General features: G+C 39.7%; 1 protein-coding gene across 14 annotated transcripts in view; it reads right to left on the minus strand.

Annotated features, from left to right (window-relative positions):
• The window catches only part of MAST4 (microtubule associated serine/threonine kinase family member 4), a 197,412-nt gene that overhangs the window by 112,998 nt on the left and 58,530 nt on the right, over positions 1-25,884 (minus strand). For 7 of the 14 annotated variants that reach the window (XM_077936321.1, XM_077936320.1, XM_077936318.1 and 4 more), the window contains 2 exons: positions 22,348-22,422; positions 9,366-9,397 (listed from right to left, as the gene is read on the minus strand). The exons of 2 other annotated variants lie outside the window; for them this stretch is intronic. In XM_077936321.1, the coding sequence (XP_077792447.1) occupies positions 9,366-9,397; positions 22,348-22,422 (107 nt within the window). The remainder of the gene's footprint in view (positions 1-9,365; positions 9,398-22,347; positions 22,423-25,884) is intronic. 5 more of the 14 variants (XM_077936322.1, XM_028749229.2, XM_028749231.2 and 2 more) reach the window with 1 other exon arrangement.

Below are 25,884 nucleotides of genomic sequence, written 5' to 3' on the forward strand. Positions count from 1 at the left end.
CCTGGCCATGGAACCCTTGGCTCTAGCACTTAGGGGAGACCCTAGGTGTCTGGAATACAAATTAATGGGCAGAGTAGTCTGGTCTCGCCCTGGAACAAGCCTCCCGGCTGTAATGAAAATTCCTGTTGCTTACAGAAAGGTCTCTGGTTTTTGTGTTAACTATAGCAAATCAGACCTGCTATGCATTCATATGCCACCTGAAGTATAACGACAACTTCAGCGCTCCACTGGAATAAAACTTTGTCAGAAATATTTTAAATATTTAGGAGTTATTATCCCCAGGAACCTTCAAAATTTGGAAAAGCTTAATTTTGGTCCAATGATCCGAGAGATGAGACAAAAATTGAAAACTTGGAGCAAGGGTTCACTGTCATGGTTGGGCCGAATCGTCACTATAAAAATGATGGTGCTGCTGCACCTCCTCTATCTCTTTGGAGTCTTACCAATAGCTACCAGAAGACAAAAAAATTACAAAATTGGCAAAACATGCTTCTAAAATTTATACACCAGAATAAAAGGCCAAGGTTACCATATCAGTATATCAACCAGCTAAAGGAGCAGCCCATCTACCGTATTTTTCGCTCCATAAGGCGCACCAGACTATAAGGCGCACCTAGTTTTTAGAGGGGGAAATCAAGAAAAAAAATATTATCCCCAGCCCCAAAGAGCAAAGAAGCCAAGACAGCGTCTTGGCTTCCTCTTTAGCCACGCGCAACCTCTCCCGGCTGGAGGGGCTGCGCACAGCTATGGCTGTATTTGATTGCTTGTATTTGATTATATGTTGTTCTTATATTCAACTAATAAAATATTCACACACAAAAAAGTTTGCAGCAGTACAAACAATAATCATTTTTTTAAAAGGAGTGGGGTGCAAAGAAGAGATAGGGCTCCAAAGACAGCCCAAGTGAACACTGAACATGCTCAGTGGGCATGGAATGCTGACTGTCTGAAGTCAATAACATTGGGGGGGGACCCACATCAGGAACAATAAAGTTATTCTTTCCTTAACTCTGAAAAAAAATGCTTCTCCAGAACGTGTCCTGACACTTAAAGGTATAAGTGTATTGCAAAACTAGGAGAGGGACCTATACAAGAACAGATATTCCCTGAGATAATAATAGTCAAATGGTTTAAAAGTCAAAACCAGCAACATGAATTGGGTCCAGAAACAACAGCCTGATGATGATCCACCACCCACCCACCCCGCCTCCGAAGATAGCAATACATCAGAAATGTCTTGTCCCAAGTAAACTAATACTCTGGGTACTCTGAACACCTGCTATCTAAGTCCAGTCTATCACATTTCCTCTTAAAATTGACTTCTTTGAGACAATATACAGAGGAGAATAAACTTAAGTTCTAGTTACTAAAGATGTAAAAAATCAAAGTAATCTAGAACTACCTGCATATGGTAGGTCTGATGTCAAATGGACACCAAATACGTTTAAAATATTCATGGAAAAGGCTCAAGAAGAAATTTAGTTTTCCATTTTGCTAGAAGCACTTCATTCTTATTTGTACATAGAAATTTCAGGTGATGTCATTTACTGAAATGCTTTAGAGTACATTCTGTTTTATTCTCTAGTGTAATGTCAGATTCAGCAAGTTTGCAATCAAAGTTTTTAGTCCCTGGCAGCCAGCTAGAATTGAATGTTGGCAGGCTCTCAATTGACAGGCTCCTACTGAGGTGCCATTGAACCATTAAAGAATAGTGCTGAAATGAAGCTGCTGGGATCTGATTATTTTTAAAGGAATGGCAAATGCTTAAAAAGATCCATGTGGTTTCAAGTTAGACTTTTAACTTTTCAATGAGACAACTAACGTCAACTTTGAAGGCAATGAAAGAACCTATATTTAAATAATGTGAGATAGGACTGTGTGAAATTTCCAGTTATATTCACAGCTAAACTTATGGCTTTCAAACAAGCATAAAAGAACAGGAAATCCAAGAAAAGAGTAAGAAATACACAATGCATACCTAAAGACATTTTAACCTTACTCACAAGGCTGACTCACTAACTCATAGGGTATCAAAGTTGTTAGTGCAAAGTTCTACATGAACCAGAAATCTGAAATTTTGCACACGTGTCATCCAAGACAATAAAAATGTGTCACATTACACTATGAGGAGATATACTGCAAATGTTTAAGGTAAAGAAACATTATCTAGAAATTGGAATTCCAGCACAGAGGAAGCCAAGCCAGGAGTAGGTTCAAAGGCTCAAACCGCTTGGCTTTGCTTACTAGTCAAACCAACCATTTATGGTTTCCATGGACCAGTATCTTCTCTCACCTTAACTCTTATCCAGGTTGCTCCAGAATCAGGCTTGAAAGCAATTATGTGTAACCATAATAGAGGCATTAGAGCAGCACAGGCCAATTATTTAGAAGGCAACGGATGTTTCTGCTCAATAGTTGTCAAAAGGCTGCAACAGTAATTATTGTAAATTTAGTAGCTTAAACTAACTTGCTTCTATCAGTGTTTGAGAAGAAGTTAGGGAGGAGCAGAAGCACAAATCAGAAGGAAGCTGTGAATGGAGATGAAAAAGCTAGTCAATATCTGTTAGCCCTAACAGGAACTATCATTGTTGAATGATGTCAAAGCTTTTTGCCCTGGGTTTTAACCTTTTCCATGTTTAGGGCTGCCTCTACATTCAATTATTTCATTTGCCTTACAGATTTATACAAAAATAACATAAAGACATTTCCCTCAAAACTGCTTCAGTCCTTAATACTAGATATTACCAAAGTCTTTCAGCAGCAATTTAAAAAAAAATGAAGACAGATAAACAAGAAGTTTTAACTATGGTAACATTTGCAAATGCTTGTATACACAAAAAGTATATTGCTTTTAAATCTACACTCTCAAAGAGCTCCAAAGGGTTGATGAGTCTGACCTTCCCTTTGCGGAAGTCATGATGCTTCAGGCAAGGCTTGTTCCTCTACAGATCTTATAATTCCAATGTTAGTAACACTGAATATTCCTATCCACAAAATGCTCCTCCTACATCCCTACATTTCTTTACATTTTAAACTCTGCACCCCACTTTTCTACCACAAACAATCCAAACCATAAAAGGTGATTAATCAAAACAATGAAAATAGTACATAAAAATACAACAGAATATGGAAATAACATAGGAAGAGAACTCCCTTTGCTACAACCTCCTACAAATCACATAGATGTGTAATGCATGTTACCAACTAACTAGTTAGTGAGAGGGAACCCTGAATTACCGAAGCCTCAGATACTGGGGTTCTCTCATATAATTAAGATAGCCAGAAGTGAGAAGGATGATGACAGGAGAGTGTTATTTCAACTATAGCACCCCATCAGTTGAACATCTCCACAGAAAAGCTCACCTGGTGCCTAACATGTCATATTGTCAATGCTAGGTCCTACAGATTTTTGCTCTCCTGCACCCTGCCAATCTTCTGAATTTTCTTTACAGTGTTTTAGTTTTATAATTATGGGTGCAGTTTTACCTGTTTGATTTAACCATACAGGAACTTGTGCTTATATAAAATCCATGTACAACAGATGAGAATTATGAGCTGGATCTTGGAAAGGTCAAGGGTACATAAATATTTGTTCCTTGCAAAAAATAATAATTCTGCACATAGTAAAGCACGTTTTATTATACCAAATTCAGTTTACCTATGACGTGTAATCGCATTCATCATGAAAACAATTAAACCCACTTAAAATGTTCTTTGATTTAGGGCAATTTCTTCTCTATCATTTTCTCCTATCTAAATCTCCACAGGCTCTTGCTCCATTGTTCCCTATTTCTGAGCCAAAGAATGAAAAGACTAACATTTAAAAAATGCAGGATCAACAGGTCAGGGCATAGGACAAGACAAAAACTATATGAAGAGAAGCAGTCTACCAGATATACAAAGAGACTGAAAAAAACATCACTGAAGCAACACATAAAATAAGATTGGCAGGTGGTCCGCTTTATTTCTTTCTGACTTCTTCCTGCTTGCTGTTTCCGCCCAATTTTGTCAGGTTCATCTATTGGGTCTTGTTAGTGATTGCTAGAGACCTTTTACCTGCAGGGTATTCTTTTCTTTTAATAATGATACGCTTCTCCAGGAACACATATGCTGCACAAAGGAAGAGGTGAAGTGAGAAATATAGAATGTGCACTAAAAATCCACTGTGTTCTTTCTTTGGCTTCTCAGCTGCCCTTTTCAGGTTGATAGGAATTTCTGACATGTTGATTTGCATTCCCTAGATCATATCCTGTTACTCTAAAGAACAATTTATTTCCAGACAATAGTGCTCAAAAGCAGGCACAATTTTTGTCACATTGTGTTTCATGCTAAGAGGTAGTACTGCTATTGCAGCAATAAATATTCCCATTATTCATTCAGGTGTCCACATAATCCACAACCAAAAAATGCTGCAATAGAAACAACCAGGGCAGGCTCCATCTCCAAACAAGCGCCTGCTGGAAGCAGCAAATTAGGAATGTCAAAATTAGGAATGAGAGGGTCAAGCATGTATAGGACTTGTCAGCACACCAGTCTCCTAAGAGAAGAACTGTGTGCCAAAGGAACACAGAGAGAGTAGGTAAGCAGAGGATGGGGAGGATGGCTGAGGGGCTTCTTAATCACACACCAAACAGAATTCACATTCTTCCTTTTTTCTCCTTCACTAATACTGTAGCAGGAAGGTCATCTGGTACAGAAGCTCTCTTCTGGTATTTCTGATGCTACATTTTAGCATTACATGATTGAAAGGAGCTCTGCAATATGATGTTGATACTGACAGAATCAACAAAGCTTTTTAAGTGACAAAGGTCCCTTCCAGTCTGGTAATCCTATTCTGTCGTCCTCTCCAAAGACTTCTGCATTCACTACTACTACATTGCCACCCTCTTTCATTCTCTTCTCCTTTAACTGACCACTCTCCTCAGTTTGTGTCCTACTCAGGCTTTATCCCTATTTTATGCTCCCCATCCTCCATCCTTCCACTCGCTGGGGCATGATTTCAAGTTTATTTTCCCCTACTTCCTCTCAAAATCCAATCAAGGACTTTGCATAAGAAGCTCGCTGAAAGTGAAACTGATGTTATCTTTTACTATTCCCAACGTATTACAAATTAAAAGTGCTTGCCAAAGGGCTGGCCTCATCTCGTTAAAGACTAAGAGTAGTGAAGCTTCTGTGCAAAATTGAATGGACTTAAGAACAGTCAATCAACTGTAAGAGATGTTAGGTAAAGGTAAAGGGACCCCATTAGGTCCCTTTAGGTCTAGTCGCGGACGACTCTGAGGTTGTGGCTCTCATCTCACTTTATTGGCCAAGGGAGCTGGCATACAGCTTCCGGGTGACTAAGCCGCTACTGGCGAACCAGAGCAGTGCATGGAAACGCCGTTTACCTTCCCGCCGGAGCAGTACCTATTCATCTACTTGCACTTTGACATGCTTTCGAACTGCTAGGTTGGCAGGAGCAGGGACCGAGCAACGGGAGCTCACCCTGACCTTCTGATTGGCAAGCCCTAGGCTCTGTGGTTTGGACCACAACGCCACCCGTGTCCCACGTAAGAGATGTTACTGGCTGCCTAATCTCTAAAAGAAAAGGCAAATTCTATGTTACATAGCTGATGATTCTGAAAACAATACTTGCTGCTTTTGCTACTTCCTTACTATTTGTAAAGCAAGCAGTACAGTTACATGCAGGTAAAGGTAAAGGTGATGCGGGTGGCACTGTGAGTAAAACCTCAGCGCCTAGGACTTGCCGATCGCATGGTCGGCGGTTCGAATCCCCGTGGCAGGGTGCGCTCCCTTCGTTCGGTCCCAGCGCCTGCCAACCTAGCAGTTCGAAAGCACCCCCGGGTGCAAGTAGATAAATAGGGACCGCTTACCAGCGGGAAGGTAAACGGTGTTCCGTGTGCTGCGCTGGCTCGCCAGATGCAGCTTGTCACGCTGGCCACGTGACCCGGAAGTGTCTGCGGACAGCGCTGGCTCCCGGCCTATAGAGTGAGATGAGCGCACAACCCTAGAGTCTGGCAAGACTGGCCCGTACGGGCAGGGGTACCTTTACTTTTACCTTTAAAGGTAAAGGTAAAGGGATCCCTGACCATTAGGTCCAGTCGTGACTGGCTCTGGGGTTGCGGCGCTCATCTCGCTTTATTGGCCGAGGGAGCTGGCGTTTGTCCACAGACAGCTTCCAGGTCATGTGGCCATCATGACTAAGCTGCTTCTGGAAAACCAGAGCAGCGCACGGAAACGCCGTTTACCTTCCTGCCGGAGCAGTACCTGCCGGAGCAGTACCTATCTACTTGCACTTTGATGTGCTTTTGAACTGCTAGGTTAGCAGGAGCAGGGACCGAGCAACGGGAGCTCACCCCGTCACGGGGATTCGAACCGCCGACCTACTGATCGGCAAGTCCTAGGCTCTGTGGTTTAACCCACAGCGCCACATGCAGGTACTCCCTGCTAATGACTAATTCTCCTAGACTATTATCACAAACCTATTCAACACTGTTGGGCCAATATTGCAATTTCAAACAGGCATGCAATGCAGTTTGGGCAATTGTCTCTAACCACATTTTTTCCACTGTGACACAAATCTAAAATCAGATATTAAATCTGTAGAGTTGAACAAAGTTAACAATAGAAAAATACAGACTTCTGCATTAAAAATGTAATACTGTCCCATTGTTCTTTTATTGTTTGGCTGTAGTGGGAGGATTTCATTCTATTTCCTACCTTTATCTCTTCTTCCCCAAGGTAATCCAATAATCCACACTCAAAATCACCGATAAACAGGCCAATTACAAACCCTTATCAACTTCTGGGAAACCTGTCAGAATGAGCCTCAAGCAAAAAGAAGCTTAACAATTCCTATTAAGTTGTATGCATTTGGAGTCTTCTGTTCAGCACCTCATCTGATGGTATCAGCTGCTTTCCATCCAACACATAATGAGGTTTATGATCATTATGTGGAAAACCTGCAACAGCCTGATTTTTCTATGTGTGAAAACTGATTGAGATAATAGAATAAAATGGTCTCATGCAAAATTTTCACAGATTATGGTTTGCCATATTTCATTAAAATGAGATTCAGTAAAAGATAAATAAATCTGATAATATGTTGAAACCAAAAAAAACAAAAAACACTGGTACAATTCTATTCCAAAACCCTCTACCATATTTGTTAAGTAAACTGTACTATTCCCACAATAGTTTTTACCCAGATGCACAGAAGGGCTTCCAACATATAAAAGTAAACTCATTGCAAGGATAGTATCAAAGTTACGTCTTCAGTTAATAAATGTGATGTTACAATGTTCCAAAGCCATAATATTGAAAAGGATTTCCTTGTCAGAGATTATTTTGTTCCCACACTCATAACATTCAACTTCAAATGTTAATTACAGCAACAGCTTGGTTCTGCTTCTATTTCTGAAAAGTACATGCAGTTCTCAACCTTTTTAGTCCAATGCAAGATATGTGGCACTTAAAGCAAAAACAAAAAATATGAAGACTACATGTTCTCATCATTAATACAATAAATAGTGGGTAAACTTGTCTGTTTCAAAACAAAAATAGACAACTATTAATGGTGGTCCTCAACTTGTGCCAATTTTTTTTAAAGAGAACATACCCATCTTAACTTGAGAAATTATGTATAATGCACAAGGAGGCAAGATACATCAGAGCTAAGCTGACAAGCAATTTTAGTTTTGTTTTCACTTGCATTTTCTGACCTCCAGTTTTCTGTGAACACTTTTGACTGCACCTTCAAATATGCCCTCTATTTATATGGTAAAAAATTCACCAAAAGCTGGCTTTTAAGGCTCCTGAGAACTGTATATATTGCTGAAGTTGCCTACATGAGACCAGAGCCAGTTTTGCCATTTAGGCAACAGTCCCCAAGGCAACCGCCCCACGGGTTACCTGGTCTAGCAGCATGGAAGTGGTGCCAGCATCAGTGCTGATTTTGGCTAAAATTTTGCCAGAAATCATGTGAAATCTTACTGGTGCTGCTTCTCCGCCAGCAGCGAAGGAGGTAGTGAGGGAGAAGAAGCAGTTCCAGTGGCAGCAAGGCAAGGCGGCACTTCCTGTTTTGCCTCAAGTGGCAGAACGGGACACACTGCCCCTGCACAGGACAATTCAAGGAAACACCAAAGCCTTGGGGACAGGAGTGCTCAACGAGCCCTGTGTGTTTTAGAACAAGCTGTCAGAAGTTCCTGAAAAACTGATCTAAACCTGAATCCAACATCATTCATATGTTTTAAAACAAGGAAATCATGAAAATACATTGAAGATTTGTGGAATTTCTCAGAAGTCCCTCTTTATATTCTCTAGAACCCTTCAAGTCAGCTGCTGGCTGTCATTTTCTTTAAAAACCACCAGTACCTCCTAGGTGGAGCTTGGGGCAGGAAACAGCAGGCATCAGTGGGGGGGGGAGGTGCTATTCCCCCTCATCACTACATTTGAGGAACTAGGGGAAAAGAAAAATTGCAGCCTCTAGCTTCCCAAAGAAGATTCACTACTGGCTTAAAAACAGCAGCAAAAATCAAAATCAAAAATAGAGAGACCCATTCAGACCACAGTCATCCATTTTATCCAAGCATTGTACAGAAAAATATACAACTTAAAAGCACACAAAGTAACACAGGCCTTAAAAATTAACTGCTTAAAATGTACTTTGACTGCAATTCTATGCACACTTACATGGCATTTAACAAAGTGTGACTTGCTGAACTTTTTGAACAAAGTGGGACTTACTTCTGAATAAACATGCCTAGACTTGTGCAGTTAGACAAATAAAGTCAAGACACACAAATTTACCCAATGCAATTCTTAACCATGAGGTGTCAGTATATTTAACTCATTAATTTTCCAAACCAATACAAATAAATGCTTACAAGGCTCTAACAATCCATACCTTGATTCTTTAAATATTATATTAGCTAGCCTCGCTTGGCATTAGTTTAATTTAAGCTACTTTATTTTTGGCATCAATATTAAAGTAAAATTGAATCCATCTATGTACATGTATCTCTCTCAGCTATTTTTTGAAATTCCAAACATAACGAGTCCAAAGGAACATATCCTATACTTGATTTATTTCTAATGTATTTTTAATTGATAGCCTTATTGATACCCAGAATTATTTCATAATGATTTCCTACTATAAACTATTAACCAATACCAGAAGAAACATTCAGTGAAGTACAAGGACATGGTGCATTGGTTTACAATGTTAGCTTTTTTGTGCACAATCAACTGCCACACTTAACCTTCATTTCACTGGCCACTGAGAGAAGGAAGACATATTGAAAAACTGTCAAGCCCTATGCAGAGCGCATTGAACAAAATAAAAAGAAGAAATTTCAACTACTTACAAACTTCCCCTTCTTGGAAGGCTCAGTTCCTTCTGCAAATGAAGAAAAAGGTAATTATAAAATGAATTCTAAGCATACAATAAGAATATTTTTCAATCATTTACCTAAAATGCCACATATGAATGGTTCAGACATCTTATTCTAGACTAAGATTTATGTTTTTAAAAATACATTAGTTCTACCCACCCTGGAAGAATGGCAGATGAAGGCGATGGACTATATGGAACTGGCAGAAATGACTGGCAGAATCCGAGACCAGGGAGAAGAGTCGGTGGAAGAAGATTGGAAGAAATTTAAAGACTATCTACAGAAATACTGCAAAATTAATGAATGTTAGAATGATGTTGGAATGATGTTAAGTGGTTTTAGCAGCAATGTTATAAAGGAGTATGTAAAAATGGATTGTTAACAGGTGAGAATCTAAAGTTATAATATATTAAGATAAAGGATTAGGATAAAAACAAAGAGGGAAAGGATTTGCTGAAATAACTAACTGAACCGGAATACAAAAAAGGGAGGTGCGAGGAGGTCAGGGAAACAAGTAAATGAAAGATAAGACATGGAAAGATTGATTTGTTTTTAATTGTTTTTATTTTTCTGTATTTTGTATTTTGTATTTTCTTTTTTTTCTCTCTCTCTTTTTCCTATTTTTGTAACCTTTTCTGAAACTTTAATAAATATAATTTAAAAAAAAATACATTAGTTCTTTGTGCACTATTTAATATTTCAAAGTTGAAAATTGCCTTAAGTGATTGCCTCTTATTTTGTTATACAGTATATGAAACTCTAGTACTTAATTCTGCAATCAGAAATCCCACTGAATGCCAAATCTTTGGGGGGAGCAGCAACTGCATAGTTAACTTGAAAATTCTTGGCATCTAATTACCAGGAAACAGGCAGTTTTCTGTTAATAATAAAATAGAGCCCAGGCAGTTTTCAGTCAGACTCACCTTTATGGCATGTAAAATGGGTCCTTACAAAACATTATATACTTTATTTAAACCCTTAATGCAGGACTGAAGCCCAACTAAACTGTCCATGGCAGAAAAGTTCTTTCCACCCACACAGAAGGCTTTAATCCAGAGGAGGGAAGAAGAGTTGGGGTAATTTTCATCTATTTCCCCCTGCATCTGTTCCACAGTACTCCACAGCGGCTTCTAACTCTTCAGAGGAGATTTCTGGAGGTTGCAAGGGACTGCAGGGGGGAGGGGTGACTTGGCAAAGTATGATCTCCCCCACCAGCAGGAGCATCACCTGGATGGAACGCCAATCCAGGGATGCTCACACTAGCAAAAGCAAAAGGCCAGGATCTAAGACTATATATTTAACACTCACACAATATAAGCTTGCAGCACAGTGAGAGAAAATGTATAGCTCTTGTTGTTGCTGAAGCCACATTTTAAGTATATTTGCCCATCTTTGTTGAATTTTGAAACCTGAATTCAACATCAGATGTATCATTTAAAACAACAGTGTCATTAGGATATTAGGATACATTGGCAATTTGTGGCAGTTCTAAAAAGTAATTTTCCTCACCTTAAAGTTATTATACACAAACACACACCTCATTTGAATTCCAGCACAGCAAATGCTACTTAAACATAAACTAAAATAAAACACGACAGAAAGCGCAAACTAACAATACACTGGTAAAGTTTCTTTCTAAGTTCTATTTTTAATTCTATTTCTTCATATTTTTCATTTATGCATTATAGTTCAGAATATCAAAAATAAATGCTGAGTTATTGTACGCTTGAAAGCATTCAATACACTCAAACAGCAACAAATGTCAATTTCCTTCCCTCTTTTCATACTCTACTGTATATAAATGAAGGATTCCCAGTTACCATCTTATAAAGAATTAATGCCTGAATTTATTTGTTTTCCTGCAAACCACCACCATCCAATTCCTTTTTCTTTTGCATTGCACTATTTAATTTTAAGTGCATGCTGATGGTCTATGGGTTGTTGCTTTTAACCTAGAAATGTTGGGACTTAATAAACTTTTACCCGTGTTCTGAGAAACACAAGGATTTCCTACAAAGGGATTTTGCACAAATGTAACATTTCTTGTGGTGCCACATACTAACGAGGTCTGTTTTGGGGTTAGTCAGAAGAGAATGTTCTCCCCTCTCCTCACCCTGATTTGTTCAGCCTCATATTTCTCTTCCACCTCCACTGTCATGCTATTTAACATATGTCCACCAAGGAAAACTCATCTACCCTCAAATCTAAATTGAAACAAGATAACCAGTGAGGAGAAGCAGGAGAACAAAGGTATATGGATGAGTGTTAGTGTCAAGGGTTTGGGAAGGTGGTCCAGAGAAAGAAACGATTTGGTATGATCCCGAGAGAAAGAATTAGTTTTGAGCTAGTCCCAATGAAGTTTTAAAGCAGGTTATAGTTAGAATAATGTTTTTCTTAGGCTTCTTCCAAAATTAAGCAAATAAAACAAATTATAGGATTTTATCAAACTTTTCATTTCATATTTCAACACACCTATCATTTAGAGGTCTACATCACCAGTGAACACTGAGAGTTCATACAAAGGAACTATTTACTTCCATATACAATAAAGTTGCCTCTACTTAATCGCTTATTTGTAAATACAATATTAGAAGAAATTTAATATATTATGATGTGTAGCTCTACACCGGGGTGGGAAAATGTTTCACCCTAGTAGGCCAGATCTTCATCTCATCCCCACCCTATGGGCTGACTTTGACATGATCCACTTGCATCATGATGACATGAATCATAGGTGAATAATCCAATTCTGTGCTAAACTATTATTTCCCATCTAAGTATTCATATATTGTTCCCTGTATTATGGCTGAACCAACTGGAGTTTCTTCCTGTATAGGCATCTTTCACACATGAAGAAGGGAATAACAACCAAGGTGCATAAATTTAAACAAAACTAAACATATATTTTTTCATATTTATTTTTATTATATTTTAAAAAGTATACCTATTCAGTAAAAGCATATAGTGCTAATAAAGAGGATATGGGAAAGCTGCAAGAATTTTTCACAATTGTTACATTATTTCATCACAGTTGTACAGTCTAATCTGAGTACGACTTAGTTGAATTAGTTGAATGCCACCCATTATGCCACGGGGGGAGTCAGACCTCAAGTACCTTGATCTGATTAAATGTTTATTCAGCACCATAATTAAAAATCAGGTTTATTTATTGTTAAGAAATTCAAAAGGAAGCAACTTTCTGATTGTCACAAAGGCCAGTCATCCAGCACAGGGCATATATTCCTGTTAGCTACAAAACAGGATTAATGTGTTTCCTCCCAAACTCAATCTGATGGGATAAAATTGTACTTCTGTTCAAAGCACTAGAAATACATTTCACAGTAGGCTCACTGCTAACAATTTTTATGCCTGGCCACACCCAAATTTCCTCTTAGTGTTGCATGACATAATCTTTGGGTAACAAAAGTACAGAAATGTTACCACAATCTGGCTCTCTGAATGCAACATCATTTTTTATCTTGCTATCCAAGTTTTTCCTCTCATTATATGTAAATAATCTCATGTAATATTAAGAGGATTTTTAAAAACCTTGATGTAGCTGAGGGAAATATGCATAACTGTTTCAGTAGTTCTTCGCTGCATTAACCATTTAAAAAGCCTTGTTGGCACTGAACTGTGGAGTTTGTGCCTGCTTACAATTACAAACTTAGTGAATAGATTGGCAGACCAACCTACTGAAGAGAACTATAGAAATCATGTTGTAATTGTAGAGCCCTCCTGAAATTTTGAACACTCTCTTATTGATGTAATTTGCTTTTCTGTATTGATTTGAATGTCACTATATACTAGAGGGGTGCATGGGGTGTGAGGGGAGGGGCTCTCCGTCTGGTGTGGGACACATTGTGCTCCTTCTGGGGTTTTTTGTCCACTTTTGGTCTCCACCCTACACTCAGTTCTCACTTGTGGCTCCTAGAAGCTGTCAGCATGAAACAGTGGCCACACTCTAGGAAACGGTTTTGACTGATAAGATAAACCAAGTGAGGGTAGTTGATGAGTTTCAACCCTTTGTTGAGTAAGGTACTTCCCCTGTATGCGAAGACAGGCTCTGGTGGATTGAGCAGACGAGACCAATAGTGGGTCAAATAGCTAAGAAGGCAGTTTCTGTGTGTGCTGTGGAGGGAAGTTAGGGGCAAATGGGGCTAATCAACCTGGCAAGGTAGCCTCTGATCCTAAACCTCGGGTATCTTCAGAAGAAGAAAAGGCTGAGGAGTAAACCCTACACAAATCCAGAGTGGAGTTTCTAAGATGGTTGGATGGGGTCTTGTATGCCTCAACCTGGCAACTCCTGCAGCCAAGCTGGTGCCAAACATTGCTCTGCTTTCCTTTGGACCACGTCAGGGAGGTCAAGAGTGGTGTCTTGTCATCTGCGCAGCCCAGGACCTCCATACACACTGCCCAGGCTTGCGCCCAAGAGAGGTCACTTCAGTGCTGCTAATGCACTGGTCTGACTTCACCCCCGGAGGCACACTCCCATGTCTCCCAAGACAGATGCCAACAACAGTATACTAGAGATGTTGGAGAATTCCAAGAAATGGAAGCAGAAACTGCCAATGTTCACTTATTCATCCTATGTCTGTAATGGAAATCAACCCAGTAAATATGAGCAGTATTCACTTTTGTTGCTGTCTGCAAACAAAACATAAATTAATCCTTCCCCCTCCCCATTTGCATTATTTCCTTTTCATTGAAATGAATGAAATGAAATAACATTTGTTGTTGTTTAGTCATTTAGTCGTGTCCGACTCTTCGTGACCCCATGGACCAGAGCACGCCAGGCACCTCTGTCCTCCACTACTTCCCGCAGTTTGGTCAGACTCATGCTGGTAACCTCGAAAACACTATCCAACCATCTCGTCCTCTGTCGCCCCCTTCTCCTTGTGCCCTCCATCTTTCCCAGCATCAGTGTCTTCTCCAGGGAGTCTTCTCTTCTCATGAGGTGGCCAAAGTACTAGAGCCTCAGCTTCACGATCTGTCCTTCCAGTGAGCACTCAGGGCTGATTTCCTTAAGAATGGATGCGTTTGATCTTCTTGCAGTCCATGGGACTCTCAAGAGTCTTCTCCAGCACCATAATTCAAAAGCATCAATTCTTCGGCGATCAGCCTTCTTGATGGTCCAGCTCTCACTTCCATACATCACTACTGGGAAAACCATGGCTTTAACTATACGGACCTTTGTTGGCAAGGTGACGTCTCTACTTCTCAATAACATAATGACAACATAATTCACATAAGTTACATAATTACTTTCATAAATTACTTGAGGTGTGTAATTTCACCACAGCAGTCAATGAGACACACAAAATAGTTTTGGGTGGAAGACAAACTGCACTGTAATGGAAACAGTGCTGCATGTGATTAATATAGGGCAGAATAGGGTAGAACTGTACACATGAAGCATATCAGCATTCATTATCGAAAGTTTCTCATTTATTTTTACCAGTTCCACACTATTTTCTTTCCCCCACCTGTGTGTGTGTGTGTGTGTGTGTGTGTGTGAGAGAGAGAGAGAGAGAGAGAGAGAGTCCGCTATATAGAGGGAAATCCTTGAAGTCTGAAAGCCAGGCAGCTTGACAAATGTACACCAAAAGAACAAGCAAAACTCTGAACGGTATTAAAAGCACAAGTAGTTTTTTGGTTTTAAACAGCCTTGGACACTCAATACATTCTATAATAAATGAAACCTGTTCAGTGTTCCTTAACATATGACACATTTCAGAACATCATGGATATGCACATAATTTCAGTATCCAGCTGCATTTCCAGCTGCAGGAACAAAGACTTTGACCTACAACAGAGTATAGATGAAAAGAATATATGCCTAGCCATACCCACAATACAGAAATTCTGTCCATTTGTTTACCCATTACCAGTAAATTACTGTAAATTCAAAATATTGATCTGGACACCTCTATATGGAAGCAAAGAGGTGCCATCGACTTTTGTTGTTTGTTGCTGGGTCCTATTCCCTGAAATCAATAAAAGCTACAATGTTCATAAACTGCTAAAGAGATGGCTAATGTTGTAGATATGGGGAAGCTTTTAGAATAAATCTACTTTCAGCTTTTGTGGCAGTGTTTTCAAATATTGAAGTAATCCTAATGCATTTTCACAGTTACCTAAATATACTCCAGGAAATTTCTCACATGTCACATTTGTGAAATAATTAGGGCTTTATAAAAAGTAAAACAAAAGCTATTCTACTTTCAGGTCCTTATTCTACCACACACATCACTGTAACAAAAGTAATCTGCTGCTCATAGGCAATCTACAGAACATCATGGCCATGTTTATTTCCCAACAAAGAGCAACAAGTAGGTGAGAATGTATCTTTTGTGAGAACAACTCTACTGGTAAAAATGTATAGGCTTTCAAGCTCTACAATTCCTCAAACAACTAAAGGAAGAAAAGTTACTCTGTACTCAAATTAATGCATGTGTAAACAACCCAGCTTTAAGTAAGGATTTCAGTTTTTCCAGGCAAGTTTACTCAGTTGCAAAGACTTACTTATCCACCTGCGACATGTTGAGTTTTTTGTCTCACCTGAGGTGTGTCTGTATGCTTGCCTATGTGTCCAATGAGAAGCAAAAGCCTAGGAGGAGCCTAGGAAAGCCTCAAAGCCCTAGACCCGGGAAACCAGTCAATCCACAGTAGTGACTGATCTCTAACACACTGGGTTAAAAAAAAATGAAGCAATTAATAATGCAAGTACAAAACTGCTAAGTATCCAATGCAATTGCTGTGACGAGTCTCTATATATTTTTAATTGTTATAAAGAACCTCAATTGTGTTTGACATTTTTGTATGCTACTAATAATAAATTCAATTCAGAATCATGGGTTGAATCCAACACAGTCACTGCAGAAGCAGAACAATTCATGTAAAATAACTTTCTCTCTCTTTTGTCTCCCATGTGTGCCGCGCACACACATACACACACACACACCCTGCAAATCTGCTCCAGGGCGTTTGGGGAAAATTCAGAGCAGAATTGGAGGGAGGAGGAGAGAAGAAGGATTGTTCAATACATACAACTCATGTGTTTGTATTTCACAAAGTGGTCATTATTACAGTGAAGATACATTTACAGCATACTCAGATCCCTGTCAGTGACATTTATTTCCAGGTCAGCATGTATAGCAGGGAGGGAGAAGCTTATGGACTCCAGCTCCCATCAGTCCCATTTGCCATGGCCAACAGTGAGGAATGATGGGAACTATAGTATAAAAGCTACACTTCGCCATCCTTGATGGATCGGACTGCAGCCTTTAGATATCTTCATTTTTAAGCATGAACCATACAGCTATGTTTTTCAGCCGTGTTGTTTTTTGTTTTTTTTTCATTCTATGTTTAGGCTGAACAAAAAACTTTGGAAACCTTTCTAGCCACGGTAATGAACTAAAGTGGCAGTGCACGCATTCTTAAGAGCATTAGAGTTTTCTGGGCCAGGCCAAGGGCTCATGTAGTTCGGCATCCTCCAAGAGCAAACTCCCTTACCTGTGGTTTCTAGCAACTGGTATTCATTATTTATTTTTTATTTATTCAGAAGCAAACTGCCTCTGACCATGGAGACAAAGCATAGCCAGCTTCCTCTGTCTCAGGAGAAGGTGGCAGAAAGCCTTGCTTCACTGTGTACAATAATTAAATGGATAGGGGATCCACAGGTGCAAATTGCCCTCTATATATGCCACCCAATAAAAAAGTCTCATTCTGCTACATTACTGGGCCAGACCTAGCTGGGCTAATTGGTTTGTCAGGACTGTAGCCAAGATATTGTTCTGTAAATCATTGTCCCATTTTTCAGACATTCTAGTCAATCACAGTTTTATTAAGAGTAAGCGGTTAGAGTAATTAACTTCTGTGCATGTGCCAAAAAATGGCTGCTGATTTTGAGCATCTAGCATGAGGAATGCAAATTGCAGAGAGATTAAAATCATCACAAAACCTCATATTATTGATTTGATAATGAGCAGAGGATGCACTTCAGTTCAAGGTAGTTTTTCTCTGAATACCTTTGGACATGACAAACTGGGAAAATTCATTTTCCTACTTGTTATTTTTGAGCTTTTTGTGGTATCACTAATTATACCTTTATCAATTACAGAGGCACAAACAAAAGCAAAAACCCTGGAATTGACAAAGGCCAAAGTACAGACTATTGCATTCAATGTGACATACTTGGCACTTCAAAACAAACATTTTCTAGTCTGCTTTATCCAAAATCAAAATATTGTTCTTGTATTATAACCAAAGAATACTAAAGATAAAAAGGAGGTTGTAGTAACAACAACAACAAAAAAACACTTGTCCCTTTAACTTGAAACATAAATTAGATATACAAGGGGCGTTCATTAAATATTTCCCCTGACCCACTTCCAGTTATCGTAGGAGGATGAAACTGCACATGTATAACGATACATCTCTCCATAGGTAACGTAGTAATTTGTAGCTCTGCACTCCTAACAGTTTCTCTATTACGGGTGCTAACATGGAGTAACGTCTGATAATGGAACCAGTTGAATGCAGAGCTGCCATCAAGTTCTTGTACTTGTACTTGTGCACACCACAAGAGATGTTCGATGAGATGAAAGGGACTTATGGGGAGGATGCCCCATCGTATGACATAGAAAAGGACTGGTATCGTCAGTTCAGGTGTGGTTGAACTTTGGTGGAATGGCTCCCATTCCTGGGCGACCACACCCCTCCATTGATGAAGACACCATTCGGAAAGTGGAGGCTGCCATTTTGGAGGATCGCCTCATAACCATTCGCTAACTAGCCGCAGATGTCAAGATCAGTGTGGGCTCTGTAGAAAAAATAATCTATGACCATTTGCACATGGGAAAGGTGTCCGCATGGTGGGTTCCCCGGCTGCTGACGCCTTTTCAGAAGCAGGAACAAGTCACATGCTCACGGGCTCTTTTGGCCATGTGTCACAAAAACCATGAAGACTTCTTCGCCAGACTAATTACTCAGGATGAAACATGGGTCCATCATTATGACCCAGAGACTAAATCCCAGTCCAAGCAATGGAAGCACTCTGCCTCACCACCTCCAAAGTAGACACATGTCCAACTGTCAGTGGGCAAGGTCATGCTCACGGTCTTTTGGGACCAGCCTGGAGTAGTGATGATGGATATCCTGGCAAAGGGTACCACAAGGGTACTGGGACATACTACAGAAATTGTGGAAGGCCATCAAAATCGAGAGGCATGGTATGCTAACCAAAGGTGTCCTTCTCCTGCAGGGTAATGTCCTGGTTCACAGCTTGAATGTTGCTCAGAAGGAAGTACAGTCCTGTGACTATGAAATCCTTCCTCACCCCCCTTATTCTCCAGACCTCGCACCATCAGACTTCCACTTCTTTCCAACCATGAAGTTATTTTTGAAGGGCAAGCTTTTTCCAAACGATGAATTTCTGAGGTCAAGTCGTGGTTTCTGACACAAAATGCCGACTACTACAGACAAGGTCTCCACAGCTGCATAAAGTGATGGGAGCAGTGTTTGACTCTTGCTGGTAGCTATGTAGAGCAGGACTAATAACTGTGCCCAGTTTGTCTCAGTCCACGGGAAGTATGTCAGGGGAAATCTTTAATGAATGCTCCTCGTAATATGCACACCATGCCATTAATTAAAGCATTTTAACACTAAAAAAAAATAAAAAATGAGCTCCACAATAATAGCGTGGAGCCTTTCATAACTTGATATCTCTTGAAGGTCGATCAAATGAAATTCTCAGCAACAAGAATATACCTTACAAAATACTCTTCCAAAATCAGTTTGGTTAGCTAAAAATCTCAAGCTAAACAAGAAACAGTGAATTTGTAAATACCAATTTAGTACATATGCAAACTTTATAAGGTAGCAACTTACAATTAAATAGCAAAAATCCTCAGCTAACAAAAACCTGAGTTGCCCCAAGCAGCCAACCAAGAACACAACCAAGCCAGGAAATTTGTAGATTTGTATTATTCAATAATTGCTTCAACATCTGTGCAGCTGAAAGGAAGGATACTAATACTGAACTAATAGAAGAACAATCCATTATTACTCATGCCAGATGGAGACTGCAATCTAGGAGATACTATGGGTCATTCTTGGTGTGATCAGATCCATAGAGACATAGTAACCAACACTTCTCTATAACCTTATAATGCCCTTCCATGACAGCAGAAATACAGAGCAGTGAAAATCTTCTTAAAACTAATCCCATTTATCCACTCAAGATATTCTTCAAATGTATGCTCTGCCTTCAAGAAAGGATATCAAGGAAACATCTTGCAGTTGTAAATTGCTGCCAGGTCAGATTCCCTAGCAAAGATTTCTATTTGAAACGTGATTTGGGATATAACAATCTAGATAGCCTCCTGCTGAGTTCTGAGATAGGAAAAGCCAAACAAAACCAAGAAAATAATAAGGAAAAAAGAAAAGAAAATATTTCCATAATGTCATTTTTGCCCTAATACATCTATCTGGTTTCCTTGTTTCTGGCTAATTAGGGCAGTAATCATAGAACTTGTTTCCATGTTTGTCTGCACTGGGGGGGGGGGTGAAATTATTTTTGCACACACACTGCAAATGCTTTGTCAGAATTGGTCATATATGTGGATTTTCAAGAAAGAGGCAATAAAACGGATACTGTGATTCCAGCCAGGTGCTTTCATAGCACTTCCAAAACATTTCATTAGAATATCTCTTTATCACTATTTTCTGTAGTGACCTTTCTGTGGGTGTCTGCTATAGAACTCCAGGACAAAATGGGGACTTGGATGGTGCCTACCTAGAGGAGATTACCAAACATTCAAAAAGGAGATAGTCATGGGAAACTTGCAACTACCCCACTTGGAACAAGTGTTAGAAACTGAAATATGAAAGCTAAGAGCTAAATGGCACCTTAAACCTAGATTGTAGGTGCAAAAATCGAATGTCGAGGCACACTTTTTTATAACAAGAATACAAAGCTGAAAACAAATGAACTGCAGCTAAAATCTTATATTTATTTTTCACATGGTCTAGTCCTCATCTGAAAACTGTAAAAAAAAACACCAAAGCCATGCTTCCGCTGCCTACCTCCCTAATATTCTTAAGAGGGTCTCTTCTCCAGTCTTCAGAGAGTGGCTGAAAGTGGGGAGGCAGAAAAAGGTCCTCCTTTCCTTCCACTCTGCAGTTTTCAGTGGAAATCTTAGGCGCAGTACTGCGCCCAGAGCTCAGAAACTGCTTGCGCTAATGAAATTCCTTGTCACAAAACGCATCTAGAATGGGAATTTCAAACGCTGGTTGGGACTCAAATTCTGCAAGAACATAAGATCCAACAAATTCCTATTGCCTCACTGCCAATTTCATTTGCCAGAAGGTGGAAGAAGCAACAAGGGGATCACCTCTCTTAGACCTGGTCCTCCCCAACAAGGAGGAACTGATCAACCAAGTGGAAGTACTGGAGAACCTTGGATGGAAGTGATTGTGTTCTCTTGGGTTTCACTTTATACAGGAAAAGGAAAGCTGAGTATAGTCTGACATGCACTCTGGACTTTAAGAAGGGTGATTCAAAAAGCTTAAGAAACTAACGGGAGAAGTCCCATGGTCAGAAATTCTCAAAGAGAAGGGAGTCCAAGATGGATGGGAGCTTCTTAAAGGTGAAATATTGAAGTTGCAAAGGCAGGGAATTCTAACAAGAAAGAAAAATGGGAGATGTCTAAAGAAACCAGTGTGGCTACATAAGGAGCTTACAGATAAGCAGAGATGTAAGAAGGGAATGTATTAGAAATGGAAGAAAGGAGAAATCACAAAAGAAGAGTATACACAACTAGCCAACAGTTGCAGGGAGAAGGTCAGGCAGGCCAAAGCTCAGGTTTGCAAAAGAGGTTAAAAATTAATTGAAAAGGTTTATTTGGGAATGTTTAAAGCAAGAGGAAGAACAAGTGGTATTCCCCTTGTATGGCAAGGACTGAGAAATGCTACTGAGTGACAGCGGGAAGGTGGAACTGCTCAATGCCTACTTTGTCCCTGTCTTCGTCCAAAAGGAAAACAGCGTCCAACCTGGTGATAACAGAATAAACAATGCAAGCAAGGAGCTGCACCTCAAGGTACGAAAAGAGGTGGTAAGGAAACAACTAGCTCCTTTAAATGAATTCAAATCTCCAGGGCCTGATGCACCCAAGGATGCTAAAGTAGTTTGCAGATGAAATCTCAGGGCATCTGTCTATAACCTTTGAGAATTATTCAAAAACTGGTGAGATCCCCGGGGACTGCAGGCAGGCAAATGTTTTCCCCATCTTCAAAAAGAGGAAAAAAGAAGACCCAGTTAACTACTGACCAATGAGCTTGAAATTAATGCCAGAAAACACTTGGTCTGTGAGCACTTAGAAATGGATGCTGTGGTTACTAAGATGTAGTGTGGGTTTTTCAAAAAATAAGTCATGCCAGACGAATCTCTCTCTCTCTCTCTCTCTCTCTCTCTCTCTCTCTCTCTCATTTTGCTAGTTTGGGCCAAGTTCTCCAATCTGTTAAGGTCATCTTGAATTCAGATTCTGTATTCTGCTGCATTGGCTTCCCCTCCCAGTTTGGGGTCATCTACAAATTTGATGAGCATCTCCTCAATAACTTCATCCAAGTCATTGGCTAAAGATGTTGAACAACAATGGGCCTAGGACAGAATCCTGTGCCCATTCGTCACTTTTTCCCAGATGACAAGGAGCCATTAGTGAGCACTCATTCAGTCAGACAACCAGCTATAAATCCACCTAACAGACATCTCGTCCAACCCACATGTTACCCAGCTTCTCTGCAAGAATATCATGGGGGATTCTGTCAAAAGCTTTACTGAAATCAAGATATACTATGTCCATAGCATTCCCCTAATCCACCAAGGTAATGTTCATGAAAGCTTTGAAATATTTCCCTTGTTTAGCACATTTAAGTTCCACTTAAGTTAACTCACTTTTGTAGTGGCTGGTTCCACTAGTCTCTGGCGATGTCTTGTTGAGCTGAAATGGCTCTTCTGAGGTGTCCCTTCCTGACAGTGAATAAAAGGTGGCAAAGGGAGGGAGGGACAAAAAGGGGAAAGATGGATCATGGGAAGGGATGGAATGGAATGGAAAATGACCAGGGAAGGGAGAAGGAGACTATTTAACTAAAGTGTACTTTCACTCTGTTTCTAAAAAATCAATAAACAATTGCAACATTAATGTAAAGATAGAGTCAGTAATAACACAATGTGATAACTTTGGATCACATCCATAGTAAAGTGATAGTTCTATTTAGTTTCATTGGGAGACATTTAAGCACTTGCTTAACTCACTGAATTCAACAGATTTTCTCAGTGCTCAATGTTGGATTATATCCTATATGTCTACTAAATACAGTTATTTTAAAAATGCACCTGCTGTCCATATTAATTTTATTATAGGTAGCCCTGAACCAAATCTTTATTATACCCTTGGCATTAACAACTACTGTCAAAAGCACAAGATAAAAATAATGTACTAAGAATTTAATATATAAAAATTACATTTTTAATATCAAAAATAACTTTTAACATCGACATCATTCAAAACAACTGCTTTTAATTATTAAATTAGTTATTTCCTAAACAATACACCTTTTAAATATGTTAAATTAATGGGTTAAACCCATTTGCACTTACTTACACACTTGTGCTGTTGGTAAGTAAATTTTGTTTATAAGAGAAACCATGGCACCTTGTAATGTTTAGAAAATTGGGGTGCTAGAAAGTTCTTTTTTATATCAAGTGACATTTTAAATGTGAAGTTTAAGGCTGCAATGGTCTAGGGCAGAGATGGGGAACCTGCAGTCCTCCAGATTTGGGGGAGACTACAACTCCCAACAGCCTTGATCATTGGCCATATTGGTTGAACCTGATGGAACATGGAGTTCAATAGAATCAGGAAGGCCACAGGTTTCCATCTCTGATCTAAATTGGTATCATCCTGCTTGGTATCTCCATAATATTCTACCTATGGTATACATGCAAAATGCTCTATCTCCACCTTCACACACCAACCCACTCATGACATCCAAGAGATTTTAAAAATCAGCATGATGTGGATACGGAAATGATAAGAAAGCAAGTTAAAACTACTGTAATATCACATCAGCACTTTAAATGCATGCAGATAGGGTCTCATACATACAGGATTCACAGGGAATCAGGGAATCATGATCAATCAAGTACTCAGCACATGAGATTTAAGGTATCTTAATTCCTACTTTGTGTCTTTCATTTAACTTCTTAAAATAAACCTAGCATTCAGAGCGTAACACAGAGCATGTGTTTTTAAAACACTCATGCACAATATATCTTGTGTGTCCTCATTATATCACAGTAGATCTGTATTTATTTATTCCAGTTTATTAAAATGGGGGCCTGCCTTCCATCCCTTCCAAGGCTCCTCCTCTCCCAGATGTTTCCCAAGCAGTCTCAATCTGTGTCTGCACCCTTCTGGTCTCTGTTCTCCCCTCCTCATTATTCTGAGCATTCTTAGGGTAGGAGAGCTTGCCGCCACAGGAGAGGGAGATCCCCTGGATTCTTCAGCAGCCTCTTGACCCTGCTCCTCTGCTTCAGCCTTGAGTCTGAACTGCTCCCTGTCACAGGCCCTTTCTGGTCAGTAAACCCTGTTGCCCCTTCAGCATTCAGCTCCTCCTCCCAATCTTCTCCCTCTGACCTCTCCTACATGTCCTACCACCAATCCCATGGCTCTGAGCCTTCCTCTTCTGGGGTTCCCCGGCTGGTGCTTCCCACCACTCTTCTTCATCCAGCCAGCCCCTGATCTGACACAGCTCTGAACACCTGGGTTCTCAGTATAACACTTAACCAGACTAGAGGCATTATCAAAATTCATAGGAGTACATACTACACTTGGGAGCTGGCTTAGAGGGCCGGATTCTGGCATGAGGTCCTGAAAACAGGTTGACAATACGCTTGGTATACTGGCCAACCTGCTACCCAATGGCCTCCATCACTGAGCTGGCTGAGTTGTCTCCAGTGTGGTGTTGAAGGAGTCCAGGCCTGTGATCCGAGACAACTTCAACAGCCCAGCCAAGGATCAACGTAAAGTTATGTAGCAGTGTCTAGCATCTTGCCAATGTTATCTGTCCACTTGCTGTTAGACAAGGTCTTCCCATAAAGTGTTGTGATCAAGTGTCATAGGGGTAACTCATTGATGTGGAAGACACAAACCAACCAAATCAGCTTACGACCAATCTTGACCTCTACCCAATGCATGATACCACCATTCCAGCCAGTGTCAACATTTGTAGAATCAACTCCAGTGGCCTACAGCCTCTTACCAATGCCCTTATTCATGAGATCTACAAGATTATGAACAATAACTTCAGTTAGTTTTTCTCTCTTTGGGCCTTTCTCCAGAGTGCAGAGGTGGAGATATCTTTCACCTGGCTCACTGCACACAGAATAATGCTGTTCTCTGATGATGCTGGGGAAACTGCTGATCCGCATTGCTTGTTTTCAGAATAACTTTAGTTGTATTTTCATGGCCGTCAAAAAAGATGAAGTCCTGTTCACCCTTCTGGCAAAGATTGTCAAATTCCTGATCCAGGGATTTCATAACGTTTTCTTGGGCCCTCTTGACTTTATTATGATCAACTATAAGCCTCTTGTCCTCTTCAGTGATCAAGCCAGCATCCATAAAGGTGGCAGCAGTGATGGCAGCTGTAGCACACAGGCCAATACCGTGTCTGATGCTCTGCAGAACAACATTATGTATTTCTAATGTGATGTAATCTGTCTTTTTATTAGAATTGGAAGGTGTACTTGGTTTTCCTAATGTCAATTCTTAACTTCCCATATTTCCATCTTGGGCATCAGCCATTTTTTATTCATTTTCATCAGCAGAGAAAATATTTCATTTGATGATATTGAAGCATCCTGCTTACTGTTCTGCTTATATTGAGTGAGACTTCTTCTCTCGCCTTCTTGCCACCTCCTCTTTTTGACTTGTCTGTTATGCTCAGGCAGATCTGGCAAGCCAATCAGATGTGGTCCAGTAGAACCAGTCCTCTCTCTCTCTGACTTTTAATGAAAACAATTTCCTTCACAGGGATCTTCACCTCAATAAGGTATATACAGTTAATGTGAGCTTCCTTTTTGCAACTTTTTGCATACATATAAAAAATGTATAATATAAAAATCATAAGAAAAATATTGATATATAACATTAACTGCAAGAACTTGGCATCATTTTTAATTATTTTATGCAATTTTACACACATTCTCCACAATTTTTTTTTAATAAGACCAGTTTGAAGTTACTGGCACTTCCACAAAAACATAAAAATGTCAATATTTTTATGTAGTTATTTACCCTGCAAAACTAACCAAAATATGTTCTGAATTCCCAAGTCATGTTACAACTTTTTAGCACCCCTCATTTTGGAATTTGAAAGTGGAAAAATTCAACACACCCTATGTTATATATAATTATCAAGTTACTGATAA

The sequence above is a fragment of the Podarcis muralis genome, chromosome 11 (assembly GCF_964188315.1).
Source record: "Podarcis muralis chromosome 11, rPodMur119.hap1.1, whole genome shotgun sequence".
NCBI classification, from domain to species: Eukaryota; Metazoa; Chordata; class Lepidosauria; order Squamata; family Lacertidae; genus Podarcis; species Podarcis muralis.